General features: G+C 41.9%; 1 protein-coding gene across 6 annotated transcripts in view; it reads right to left on the reverse strand.

The window, feature by feature from the left end:
* The window catches only part of STARD13 (StAR related lipid transfer domain containing 13), a 482,949-nt gene that overhangs the window by 206,609 nt on the left and 261,820 nt on the right, over positions 1 to 14,520 (reverse strand). Inside the window, exon 1 of one of the 6 annotated variants that reach the window (XM_025262907.3) lies at positions 2,664 to 3,029. The exons of 4 other annotated variants lie outside the window; for them this stretch is intronic. In XM_025262907.3, the coding sequence (XP_025118692.1) occupies positions 2,664 to 2,787 (124 nt within the window). In that variant the 5' untranslated portion in view covers positions 2,788 to 3,029. Of the gene's footprint in view, positions 1 to 2,663; positions 3,030 to 14,520 lie in introns of those variants that run through there. One more of the 6 variants, XM_006070677.4, reaches the window with a different exon arrangement.

The following is a 14,520-nucleotide window of genomic DNA, read 5'->3' on the forward strand; positions in this document are numbered from 1 at the left end:
ATAGAAATAAATACTGAAAGAAGAAAAAGAAGAAAATTTTAGGGAAATTAAATAAGTACCAGCACAGAACTTTTATATGATAGAAAAAGATAGGAAAAAAAAAAAACATAACATCCCTTGAGGGGGCAGATTCTCTCTGGGGTACACTCATATAGTTGGTTATTATGATACTGTGAAGTAAACCATATAAAGAAGGCTTTTACAAATGAAAAACACTTTCACCTAGAATTGATGCCAACATTAATAACGTAAGTATTTCAGTGCCTCATAGCCAAAGTTCCATATTTTAGCTACCTTTGCAAGAAAACCCAAGAAAATCAATTTGCATCTAAAAGCTCCTTCATGGAGTTGGCTTGGTTTTGTGGCAGGCATCCCAGCTTGCTTAGAGAAGCAGAGGTTGAAGTCTCTTCACAGGGGATTGTTTGGTCCCAGTTGAATAACCTGCTGGCATCTGCTGTTAGCAGAGTGGTAAGCAGATTATGGGTGAGCAGATATTAATATTCTGATTAAACATTTTAAAACCTCACACCACTATTTAAAAAAAATAATTACACTACTCTGGGAGAACTCTTATACTTAACCATTCTGAAGCCACTTTTAGTCTTAATGTCTATATTTCATTATCTTAAAAATCTCTACCTATTGCTTACTTTCCAGAATCAAAACTTTTTCTCTCCACTGCCCTAACTAAACTGCAGTGTCTAAAATCAGTGTGAATATATGACTTCCCTGGAAAATCGCAATGGTTTTCAGACTTTACATTATGCTCTCTTCCTTCCCAGATCTCCTTTTTAAAAAGACAAGGCTGCAGTCATCCTTGGCCTCAGCTTCTATAAAAACCCAGCACAGCCTTGGCAGCCCTCCTGGAAAGACTTCTTGTTTCCTGAGGATCCATTGATTTAACAAACTTAACAAACTTAATAACAGAAGCTATGAAGGAGACATTTGCAGTAAGCATTCTGCAGTTATGAGCAACAAAATTTACTAGACCACAATAATTTCTCTAACACCATCCATCATGTGGATTATACAATTTAGCATGATAACCAGGAAAGTTATTAATTGTTATTAATTGAGGTCTCAGTGAACATACAGGTCTTAAAAATCAACAGTAAAACTAGTGAGTTGCCACAACTTATTTCTGGGTTCAGACTGCAAAGTCTGTTTATTTCTTGGGTGCTTACTAAATGGGGCTGTTGTATTGGAGAGAAACTATGGGATGACCAGTCTATGCTGACACTATTGAATGTTGGAACCATCTGTGATCCCCACTTCTAATTTGACCAGTTAGGTTGATAAAGATCCAGCTCAAGGAGACACAGACTTTGGGCATCTACTCGAGAATGCTGTCAGACTGATGGAGATATGTGGCTGCATGGGAGAAAGGGCAGAACATCTTGCAAAGGACTTCTTTAGCTCTTCAAGAGAAACAAGGGGGAGGAGCCCAGAGGAGGTTAACTCTTCCATCCCACCCTTGGCAGCCCTGCCCTTTGTCCAGGCGTCACCCTTTCTTCTTCTCCTGACCTCTCTTCCACCCCTGTGGTCACTGGCCCACTCAGGAGATGCTGCTGGAGACAGAGTAGGCCAGAAGATCCCAAGACTCCACTAAAAGTCAGCTCAGGGGGCCCTTCCATCCACATGCCCTCAATTCCAGAAATATCTTCCAGCTGCTAACACTTGGGGAAAGCAGTCCTAAATCCTACACTGCCTGGGGAGGGTGCTGTGGAGTGGGGCTTCCTTCCCTTATTGTGGCAGGTATGATGTGGTGACTGACCTGACCTAATGTTCCAGCATGGACTCTGAGAAGGCTCAGACCACTTCCTACATCCCTGGCCCTACGAGGTGGTAGCTCCAAGGAGCATGCCCAGAAGAAAGACCACAGCCAAGAAGCTGGAGAAAGAGCTAAGGAGGGGACTGGCCTTCTGACCGAAGCAAGGATTCTTAAGGACCTCTTGGCTCGGAATAATCACCTCTTCTCTTGCTCTGATTCATGAGCAATGGATTCCAAAAGGGAGGCCCCTCTTTCGCAGCCCCAAAGTGAGGAGAACCCGATCCACAGCTGGACAGAGGTGGTGGGCAGCTATCAGCCAGCACCAACCACTGTCCATCTGTCTTTCCCCAAATCCTCTACCCCGTAAACATCTGCCTCCCAGAGCCTTGGGTATGCTCCCTGGCCTTGTCTGACTCCTCCTCCTACACAGGCAGTAGACGCGTCCTTCGTGTAAAAGCCGAAGCTGGGAGAGGAACCACTCTCCCGGAGGGCCGCTTGGGCTGGGCACTCATTCATTCACTGGGCTAGGGCGGGGGGATAGCGGCGGAGCCGGGGCCAGCCCAGGAAAAGCGGCCACTTAAGAAAGACTCCCCAGGTAACCCCCACGCCGGCTCCACGCCGGGAGCGCAGCGCCCTGCCAGACTGTCAGCGCGCGCGGGGCGGAGCCCACACCCACCACCAAGTCCAGCGCGCGCAAAGACTGAGCGCGGTGAGCGTGGGCGCTCCGACCCGGTCCAGCGAGGGTGGTGCGAGCAGCCTTCTCCACCCAACCCGGGGCTCGGAAAACCTGTGTCGGGAGCCGAGAGCGGCGGCGGGACGGTGGGCCGGGGCGGACGACGCGGCCCGCGCCTCCTCCTGCCCCCGCGCAGTCCCGAGTCTTGGGGCCACCGACCTGCCAGCCGTCTCTCCCGGACGTTTTTCCACAGCCGATCCCAGGCTCTGGCAGTGGAGTCCCGCAATTGCTCACTGATTGACCGCCTGAGCTGCGTTTGGAGAGGTTTCCGCTTGCCGGTCATTTTAGATCCGTCCTCATAACGACCAGCGGGCTTGCCACCGCCACTCCCGCGTGGCCCGCAGCTCAGACTCCCGGCGATTCGGGTCGCCAGACGCGGGAGTCACGCTGGGGTCCCGGGACCAGCCGGGGGCGAGACATGGGACCTCCGCCTTCCCGCGCAGCGGCCGGGATGCGTCTCCACTGCGCGCGCTACGCAAGGGCACCTCTGCGCTCCGTCCACTCCTCTACTCTGTTCCCACTTTCCCTCTCCTCCCTCCCCTCGGCTCGGCGCTCCTCCGCTCCCGTCCCCTCCCGTCCTTCCCTCCCCCTTCTCTCCGGGACGGTCTGGCGCCCCACTCCTTCCCCCAGCGAGCTTTTTCTTCCTCCCTCCCTCCCCTAAATCTGACAGCATAGTTCGGATGGGCCCCCAGTTACGGAGTTTCCACCCCTCTTTTCACTCAGAGACCAGGGGCTGAACTATATTCTTCCCATTTCTCGATACTTTCCATTTTTCACTCACAGAAACCGCCAGCATTACAACCATTACAAAAATTTTACACTAAGCCACAGCTGGTGCCGAAAAAGCTCATCATGGTTTTCCTGAATTCAAGTCACTTGAAATGGGCTCCTCAGTTTGGCCTTTATGGAGTTAGATACTGGTGCTCTAACAGAAGTCTTTTCTGGTTTCATGAATGAAATTATTTTCAGGCTGCAATCTACAATCAAACTAAAATTATTTATTCATTGCATAGTCATTGAGTGTGAGGAAACTAATCTGTAAATATTAAAGTCAAATCATGAGAAGCCTACATAAAATAAACTTGCATATTCTGGTAAAGCATTAAAATCTGTACACAGTTAGAAAAGTAGGTATTATGAGGAAGTGAAATGTGAAAATAAAAGCGTTTTAGCCAATAACATGAAGTAGGCTTATAATTTGAAATCAACCCTGATTCTTGCAGGGACAAGGCAGGAAATATACCGAATCTTTTAAGAAATACCTGAGGAGGTAGTGTCCAAGTCATTTCCCTGGGCTCTAAAGCCTCCCTCAAAAGGTGAAGACAAGCCTCAGGGTGTCCTCCCCTTCTCAAAGCTTTGCTTTTAAAGGGCTTGGAGGACCTTTAGAGAATGTAATTAAGACATCTGATGTACTCAACAATGTGAGATGTGATTAATGTCATACATCTCAAGTTTGGCTAGAGAAACTAAATTATTTCAAAACAGAATTTCTGAATTATTTAAACAGTAAAATTGCTTGAAAATCAATTTACAAAAAATACAAAATTGCCTTTGTATCGGATGCTAAATAAGAACAAGAATTTAGTCAGCTGTTTTTTTTTTTTAATTCAGATGCTCCATGTGAAGTCTGAAAATTAAACTATCCAATCCTCTCTCTATTATATAAATTGGTATTGACTTAAGGAGTAGAAATTAGCAGCTTCCTAAAGTATTTCATCTGCAATTCTATACTTTTAGTAAATATTCCCTCCACTAGTTTATACTGTTGGTAGAAAATGGGGGGAAAAATGATGTTAAAAACCATTTTTATTGTCTTATACTGTCTTATTTTAAATATTCAAAAATGTTCTCAAGTGAAATACTTTGGAATGAGCTAGAAGGTAGTAGCTGAGCTTTTCTGTGCCATCCTGGTAAACCTTTGAAATGATCAGCTATGAAGCAATAAGTCATGGATCAGAAACAGACTTGAAACTATGGCAGCCAGTTGTAAACTAATTCACATTGCTTTCTGGACCCATGCCAAATACCCTTTTGATTACATCCTCTGTTTTGTCTGCATGTAGTAGTAAGGAAATGCTCAGCAAGAAGCAAGATTTGTGTTATCTTAAAGTGACTGCTGTACAGTATAATGACAAAACGTTTCACAATTATGTTCCCAGGGAAGCGGCGTATTTAACTTTTAAAAAAGGATCTCTAATTGAATCAAACAGAGGCAGTCGTTGTTACTTTATATGCACTGGAAGAGAATAGTACAAGGAGCATTCCAGCCATTTCACTGATCATTTAGCTCTAAAGATCCTGGGCCCTTACTTATTGATACTTTCTACTTTAATACATATTTTATATTCAGATGTCATAGATTAGGGGTTTTCTTTTAAGTGACTAATTTGAAGATAAATTCTGGCCTTGCAGATTTGTTTAGTTCTGTCTGTTGAAGGGGCCATGATTTCAGGACTGTCCAACAGAAGCCAAATGAAAGACTAGAGGGATATTCCCAGAACAGAACAGGTGCTACACAGCACAACCAAGTTCCCTGACTGCCCAGCTGCTGACCCTGCTGGAGGGAAGCTTACTACTGTGCAGATGCAGCAGCCACAAATGCAAGCTTTCTGAACTCAGTGGGGCTACTTGGAGACCTTTATACAGGTCCTTGTCTGTGGGGTCGCATGGAGTCAGACACGACTGAAGCGACTTAGCAGCAGCAGTAGCAGCAGCAGCAGCAGCATCCACTCCCATTTTCCAGGAGTCCTACTTCAAAGCTGAACCTTAAAGATTACCCTGCCTCCTGGGGTCTTCACCCTGAGCAGATGACAATACCACCTACTTCGCAGAAAAGAAATCAAGCAAATCCTTATCCCTGTTGTTGTTGTTGTTCAGTCGCTAAGTTGTGTCCAACTCTTTGTTACCCCTTGGACTGCAGCACACCAGGCTCTTCTGTTCTTCATCATCTTCTAGAGCTTGCTCAAACTCATGTCCATTGAGTTGGTGATGCCATCCAACCATCTCATCCTCTGTTGTCCCCTTCGCCTCCTGCCTTCAACCTTGCCCAGCATCAGGGTCTTTTCCAATGAGTCAGTTCTTCACATCAGGTGGCCAAAATATTGGAGCTTCAGCATCAATCCTTCCAGTGAATGTTCAGGACTCATTTCCTTTAGGATTGACTGGGTGGATCTCCTTGAAATCCAAGGGACTCTCAAACTGCACCACAGTTTGAATTCTTTGGCACTTTGCCTTCTTTATGGTCCAACTCTCACGTTTATACATCTGCATGGAAAAACCATAGCTTTGACTAAAATGGACCTTTGTTGGCAAAGTGATTAAAAAGTCTCTGCTTTTTAATATGCTGTCTAGGTGTGTCATAGCTTTCCTTCCAAGGATCAAGTGTCTTAATTTCAAGGCCACAGTCACTATCCACAGTGATTCTGGAGCCCAAGAAATAAACTCTTACTGCTGCTACTTTTTCCCCTTTTGTTTGCCATGAAGTGATGGGGGCAGATGCATGATCTTAGTTTTTTGAATGTTGAATTTTAAGCCAGCTTTTTCACTCTCCTCTTTCACCCTCATCAAGAGGCTCTTATGTCATCTGAATATCTGAGGTTATTCATATTTCTCCCAGAAATTTTAATTCCAGTTTGTGATTCATCCAACCTGGCATTTTGCATGATGTACTCTGCATGTAAATTAAATAAGCAGGGTGACAATATATGGCCTTGTCGTACTCCTTTCCCAATTTTGAACCAGTCCATTTTTCCACATCCAATCTAACTGGCTTCTTGACCCATGCACGGGTTTCTCAGGAGATGGGTGAGGTGGTCTGGTACTCCCATCCCTTTAAGAATTTTCCTCAGTTTGTTTTGATCTAGACAAATACAGAAAGTCAAAGATTTCAGTGCAGTCAATGAAGCAGAAGTAGATGTTTTTCTGGAACTCCTTTACTTTCTCCATGATCCACTGAATTTGGCAATTTGCTCTCTGGTTCCTCTGCATCTTTGAAACCCAACTTGTACATCTGGAAGTTCTTGGTTCACGTTCTGTTGAAGCCTAGCAATTTGATCCCTGGTTCCTCTGGATATCTTTCTGTTTGTTTGTTTACAGGCAGACCTTGAGCAATGTTAGATCTGTCTGATTCAGCAGTGTGTCCTCAGCATCTAGATCACCCCTTGACAGTTGTGCTCAGTAAAAACTTGCAGAATAAATGAGTGATTTTTCTCTGATACTATATATCGTTTACTTTGCTAATGGATATTCCTGAAAATTTACCTCTAAACCTACGCTTCTGACTCTATGTCCTATGTTAGCAAAGTGATGCTGCCACCCATCCTTCTTGTGTCCAAGAGACAAGAGAGAATCTAGAAGACATTCTGAACCTTCCATCTTTCTCTGTCTCTCCATCCCCATAGTTATGTTCAGGTTTTCTTCTCCCCCTGCCCCCCACCCCTGCCGAATTTCAGCATAATGAGCTTCACATTAGAAAGCTACTGCTTTCATTCGGTTCTATGTCTTTATACATTTCTTCTGCTTGAACACCTTTCTTCTGATTTTTTCTTCACTCAACCTTTAAGAGTCAACTCAGATGTCACCTCCTCCTGGAAGCCTTCCATGAATCCCGGTGGGTGAATGTTCCTCCTCTCCTGTGTTCCTCCAGCACTTTGGGCCCATCTCCAGAGAAGCACACATCACAGAGCACTGTAGGGGGGCAACTGTCCACTTTTCTCACAGCCTCCCCACTAGTCCTGGGTTTCTACAGTGGAACTGATACTTTTATTTCTGAATCTCTTGCACCTTTTCTAATGAACAGCACATAAAGGCTCATTTGCTGACTAAATGAATTTAACATTATAGTTTTGGATGGCTGGTTATTTCTAGAGTCTGTTCCTTAGTATAAATATGAGTCTTAATTATGCTTGTGGCATCATTATCACTCTATTTACATAAAGTTTATTAATTTTAAGCAATTAATGTTTTTGAAATTAGTGTGTTGAAATTAGTCCTGAATATTCATTGGAAGGACTGATGCTGAAGCTGAATTCCTGAAAAAGAAAATCAGCCCTGAATATTCATTGGAAGGACTGATGCTGAAGCTGAAACTCCAATACTTTGGCTACCTGAAAGAACTGAGTCCTTGGAAAAGACTCTGATGCTGGGAAAGGTTGAAGGCAGGAAGCGAAGGGGACGACAGAGGATAAAATGGTTGGATGGCATCACCAACTCGATGGACATAAATCTGAGCAAGCTCCAGGAGTTGGTGATGGACAGGGAAGCCTAGTGTGCTGCAGTCCATGGGGCCATAAAGAGTTGGACATGACTGAGCAACTGAACTGAATATGTATTGATGGTTATAGATTTTTAAACATAGAAAAGTATAAATAGAAACATTAAAAATATCTTTAATATTACCAGAAAGAGTTATAAATTTTCCTTTTCAGTTTTCTCTTTAGAACACATAAAAATTAGAATAACTTTTATACCAAATTTTGAAAATTTTCTCATTTAGCATTATATTGGGAGCATTTTCCCAATTTATTGTTGTCTTTTGAAATATAGACTTAAATGAATATATAGAATTTTGTTGGATAGACATAGCATAATTTATTTTTAAACTTTCATAATTTTGGACACTTTATTTCAAATTTCTGAAATTACAGACAATACTGTCAACAACTTTGGCAAATGGGGAAAAAAATTTTTTTTCTTTCTCTTCTTCATGTTGTATGATCAAGGCCTGTCACCACTGTCACCCAACCATAGGTGATAAGCAGGTCCTGCCACCTATCCTCCTATACATATGAAGCCAGTATCTCTGAATTCTCTGAAATTCTTATCTTTTCCACTTCTCCTCCCGTGTTCAATTCATCTGTGCCATCACCCTTATGCCTAAGAATGGAGAAGTGCAGTCTACTGTTTACTTCAGTATTTTGTTGTCAGAAGCCTTTGTTTTAGAAAAAAAAAAAAAAAAAAAGTCTGATTTCTAACTGTCCCAAGCCAGCAGTCCTTTGCCAGGAGCCTATGGTCACAATCCATTATCTCCTGTTTCTCAGCTTTTCTGTAAGAAACTGCCTTGGTTGCTATGACCCACTGCCGCCCGCCCCGCACGCCCCCACCCCCCGCATAACAGAAGGGTGAAGAGCTCACGGGCCTCTCCCCCTGCACATTCCCTCCCCAGGAGAGATGAGATATAGCAACTGTTCCTTCCATGCTCCTTCAGGCTACATTTCAGCGTCTTGTTGATAGAGAATTTAAAATGAAATCTCGTATTATCTATTTGTTCATTAAAAAAACAAACAAACAAACAAACAAAAAAACTGTTTCCAAAAGATCTAGAGAAGCTGGTGTTCATTTTGGGTCCTGAGCTCACAGTCACCAATCTGTGCTTGTCCCTTTAATTAATTAAAACTTCACTGAACTTTTGTGGAAGCAATATTTAGTGTTAGCTGTAATCTCCAATCAATATCTTTGGCTGTGCTTAATATCTTCCTGATGTAGACTAGAAAATGCCTGAAATTTTCACCATGTCTTTTGCTGAGTCTTGTTCTTGTTATCCACTGTGACTGTCTCACCGTGTCACCACTCTCCTCAAGGCCCAGGCACACTTAAAATTTTTTTTTCTTTTGCTTTATTGTGATAAAATATACCTAATATATAATATATATCATTTAATTCTTCATAAGTATACAATTGAGTGGTATTAAATGCATTTAGTGTTGTATGAGCATCACTACTGTCTATCTAATTCTTTATTTCATCTCCAATAAAAATCCTGTACTCTCCTTTGCCCTCTCTGTCCTCACCCCCTGGTAACCTTTATTCTCCTTTCCGTCTCTATGAATTTGCCTCTTCTAGGTACCTCACATAAGCCATGAACACTTTCTTCCTTCCCACCTTCATGTAAACACTCTTCTGATGCTTCACAGAGAAAATAGAGAAACTGGCAGCTCCTTGAATGCACACACTGTCTGGCCTCAGGGCCTTTGCACTACTTCCTCTGCCTGGACACACTGAGCTCCACAGAGTAACAATTTCATGCCCCCATTAGATTGTGATCCCCTTGAAAGTAGGAGGTAAGCTTTTAATATCTGTGTCAGTTAGGTTCAGTCGCTCAGTCGTGTCCGACTTTTTGCAACCCCATGAACCGCAATATGCCAGGTCTCCCTGTCCTTCACCAACTCCCAGAGTCCACCCAAACCCATGGCCATCGAGTCGGTGATGCCATCCAACGATCTCATCCTTTGTCGTCCCCTTCTCCTGCCCTCAATCTTTCCCAGCATCAGGGTCTTTTCAAATGAGTCAGCTCTTCGCATCAGGCAGCCGAAGTATTGGAGCTTCAGCTTCAATATCAGTTCTTCCAATGAACACCCAGGACTGATCTCCTTTAGGATGGACTGGTTGGATCTCCTTGCAGTCCAAGGGACTCTCAAGAGTCTTCTCTAACACCACAGTCCAAAAGCATCAATTCTTCAGTGCTCAGCTTTCTTCACAGTCCAACTCTCACATCCATACATGACCACTGGAAAAATCATAGCCTTGACTAGACAGACCTTTGTTGGCTAAGTAATGTCTCTGCTTTTCAATATGCTATCTAGGTTGGTCATAACTTTTCTTTCAAGGAGTAAGCGTCTTTTAATTTCATGGCTGAAATCACCATCTGCAGTGATTTTGGAGCCCAGAAAAACAAAGTCAGCCACTGTTTCCCTATCTATTTCCCATGAAGTGATGGGACCAGATGCCATGATCTTAGTTTTCTGAATGTTGAGCTTTAAGCCAACTTTTTCATTCTCCTCTTTACTTTCATCAAGAGGCTCTTTAGTTCTTCTTCACTTTCTGCCATGAGGGTGGTGTCATCTGCATATCTGAGGTTATTGATATTTCTCCCGGCAATCTTGATTCCAGCTTGTGCTTCATCCAACCCAGCGTTTCTCATGATATACTCTGCATATAACTTAAATAAGCAGGGTGACAATATACAACCTTGACGAACTCCTTTTCCTATTTGGAACCAGTCTGTTGTTCCATGTCCAGTTCTAACTGTTGTTTCCTGACCTGCATACAGGTTTCTCAAGAGGCGGGTCAAGTGATCTGGTATGTCCATCTCTTTCAGAATTTTCCACAGTTTCTTGTGATCCACACAGTCAAAGGCTTTGGCATAGTCAATAAAGCAGAAATAGATGTTTTTCTGGAACTCTCTTGCTTTTTCCATGATCCAGCGGATGTTGGCAATTTGATCTCTGGTTCCTCTGCCTTTTCTAAAACCAGCTTGAACATCTGGAAGTTCACAGTTCACATATTACTGAAGCCTGGCTTGTAGAATTTTAAGCATTACTTTAATAGAGTATGAGATGAATGCAATTGTGCGGTACTTTGAACATTCTTTGGCATTGCCTTTCTTTGGGATTGGAACGAAAACTGACCTTTTCCAGTCCTGTGGCCACTGCTGAGTTTTCCAAATTTGCTGGCATATTGAGTGCAGCACTTTCACAGCATCATCTTTCAGGATTTGAAATAGCTCAACTAGAATTCCATCACTTCCACTAGCTTTGTTCGTAGTGATGTTTCCTAAGGCCCACTTTACTTCACATTCCAGGATGTCTGGCTCTAGGTGAGTGATCACACCATCATGATTATCTGGGTCGTGAAGATCTTTTTTGTACAGTTCTTCTGTGTATTCTTGCCACCTCTTCTTAATATCTTCTGCTTCTGTTAGGTCCATACCATTTCTGTCCTTTATTGAGCCCATCTTTGCATGAAATGTTCCCTTGGTACCTCTAATTTTCTTGAGGAGATCCCTAGTCTTCCCCATTCTATTGTTTTGCTCCACTTCCTTGCATTGATTGCTGAGGAAGGCCCTCCTATCTCTCCTTGCTGTTCTTGGGAACTCTGCATTCAAATGGGAATATCTTTCCTTTTCTCCTTTGCTTTTCGCTTCCCTTCTTTCACAGCTATTTGTAAGGCCTTGTTAGACAGCCATTTTGCTTTTTTGCATTTCTTTTTCTTGGGGATGGTCTTGATCTCTGTCTCCTGTACAGTGTCACGGACCTCCATCCATAGTTCATCAGGCACTCTGTCTATCAGATCTAGTCCCTTAAATCTATTTCTCACTTCCACTGTATAGCCATAAGGGAATCCCCAGTGGAATATAGTGCCAATACATGGTAAGTGCTCAATATATATATTTATTGAATGAATACAATTTGGAAATTGGGGTTATAAAGTGGCTGGGGAAACTAGGTGTGCCCATGTGTTTGTTATCCATTGAAATATGAAACTAGTTGCCAGTCCAGGTTCGATGCTCGATACTGGATGCTTGGGGCTAGTGCACTGGGACGACCCAGAGGGATGGTATGGGGAGGGAGGAGGGAGGAGGGTTCAGGATGGGGAACACATGTATACCTGTGGCGGATTCATTTTGATATTTGGCAAAACTAATACAATTTTGTAAAGTATAAAAATAAAATAAAATTAAAAAAAAGAAATATTTAGCACTAATCCATAAAAAAAATAGAAATTGATAAATATGCACACACAGGTCCAAGTCACAACTGATAAAAGAACCAAGAATGACAGGACATTTAATATTACTATAGGTAGTTGTTATTAACCATTTAGAACATTTTATCAAGCTGATTAATTACTTAGGATTTTTTTCCTCCCAAATTTGAATTTTACACTTGAGGAGACTAATCTTGTCATAATTTAATGTCCTCTTTCCACCCAAACTAGGGTTGGAATCTAAAGTTTTCAGAGTTAAAATTTAATTGCAGTCATCCATATCATAAATATACAATAGAAATGAACTGGGTTATCCTTAATAGGTAGGAGAGTTCTGTGAAGTTAACATGCAAGGTAAACATGTGATTCTCTGAATAGGACTGCAGTATTGGAAAAAAAAGAAAAACCATATTCGATCTGGGGAAAAGACAACATTTTGATTGATAAAGCATACATGGTTTTAAAGAAGAATAGGATAATGATTAAGAAAAAGAAAGAAGCTATAGAGTATGGATAAGATCTGAAGGACAGAAGTTAAAGGACAGAAACCAGAGGAACAAAAAGGGACTCCAGTAAAACACATCAAAGTGTTGGGCAGAAAGAGAAGCTGCTGGAATTACATTTGGAGAGAAGCAATTGCAAGAGGTAAAAACCCTGGAATAAGAACCAGTTGGGCACCATCTATGTAAGTGTGAAGTGATCACAAACAAACTGATTTAGGTTCAACTGAGCCTCAAGCAGGAAAGGAACTGAGTTTCCTGGAGAGTGAAGAGGGGGAGTCATAGGAATAGAAGAGGGTCTGGGTGTTGTTGCAAACAAAAATCCATAGCCTCAGAGGATTCTAATAGAGAAATCTAGAGGTTAATGGGATTTGAGAAACAGAGGTGCTGGAAAGGATTGTTCAGAGGCTTCAAACTGGGCAAGGGACACTGAACGATATAAACCCACACTCTTGATGCCCACCAACCATATACAGCTGGCGACTGGCATTTCACTCCATTGTGACATGTGAAACTGTGCATTAGAATGGTTCCGCATGCTGGACGACAGCACTTAGGGCTGGAGATGGGAGTCCTACCAAGGAAGTTAAGGTAGGTTGGCAAAGTTGGAGACTCCCCTGGGTTTGCTTTTGGTGCAGCCAAAAGTAAACCCAGGATTTTCTAGCAGATGAAACATCACATATTTCATCAAGGGGTTTTGTAGATAAATCATGGGAGAGCTGAATACAAGATGCAATCCCTCGACTTTCAATATCTTGAAGAATAAATTGTGTTCTCTGGAACCCTTGCTTATGAACTATAATTCACTGAAGGTCAAATGTCTTACCAGGAAAGCATTTTGCTCTGTTTTCTCTCTACTCATTATATTTTTCTTGGTATAACTAGTAAACATAATAATTTTCACTTGAGACATTAATTATCCCTGTTCACAAATCTTGTTAATTTCTCTTTAATGGCTTTATGTTATTTTAGCCACTTTCATGTTCTTAAATAACATCTTTATTAAGATATTAACAATATACCATATAATTCACCTATCGATTATTTTATTTTAAGCAAATGTTTTCTTAATACTATTAGTTGGAGATGTACATCATAAGGTTCTATGGCTTTAATCCCATGTATAGCATCATAGACACAAAATAGTGTAAATTCATTTAATAAGCAAGTGCACATATACTTCATATGCATACGTGCAGCATGCGTGTGTACTCAGTTGTGTCCGACTCTTTGTGACCCCATGACCTGTGACCCAAGAGGCTCCTCTGTCCATGGGATGTTCTAGGCAAGAATAGTGGAGTGGGTTGCCATTTCCTCCTCCAGGGGGATCTTCCTGACCCAGGTATTGAATCTGCATCTCTTGAGTCTCCCTTGGCTATGATTATTAAAAATACTTGTGAATAATATTTCCTAATATTACATCATAGTTATCTTAAAAAAAGACAGGATAAAGGATAGAACCCTGACACAGATACTGGAGAGATTTAATAAATACTTATAAGACTGATAAATATGTTTGTTTTCAGATTTACAGATTTACAGGATACAGTGAATTCTTAGAGCAGAGTTATCTCCAAAACTTTACTTCATTCTTCCAAAACAAGATTTCTTAGAAATAACTATTTTAATGTCTGTGATCCTAACCTTAGTTCTGTTATTATTTCTGTAAGGTCATAAAAACCTAACAAGGCACCTGCTTTTGATTTTAGGTTTCTATTTTCTCCTTTAATTTTCCTAAGCACCTGCCTAAACCACCTAACCAAGCTTTCCTTTCTTCACCACCATTCATTCTTGCCGTATGACACTGTTAGGTTTTCCCTTAGTTCACTTAGCTTTTCAAACACCTGCAGTTCAACAACAAGGATAGTATTGTCTGGCTTTTTCATTTAGCAATGAGTTGATTTACCTGTCAAGATAAACTTCACTGTACATATTACTGGCTCTCTGGATTAATGCCTTATAAAACAGCACATTTGCACTGTTCTATGCCCTTCATAAGCATTAAACACTGATTTCATTTGATAGGCCGAATA

This window comes from Bubalus bubalis, chromosome 13 (genome assembly GCF_019923935.1).
Source record: "Bubalus bubalis isolate 160015118507 breed Murrah chromosome 13, NDDB_SH_1, whole genome shotgun sequence".
Classification (NCBI taxonomy): domain Eukaryota; kingdom Metazoa; phylum Chordata; class Mammalia; order Artiodactyla; family Bovidae; genus Bubalus; species Bubalus bubalis.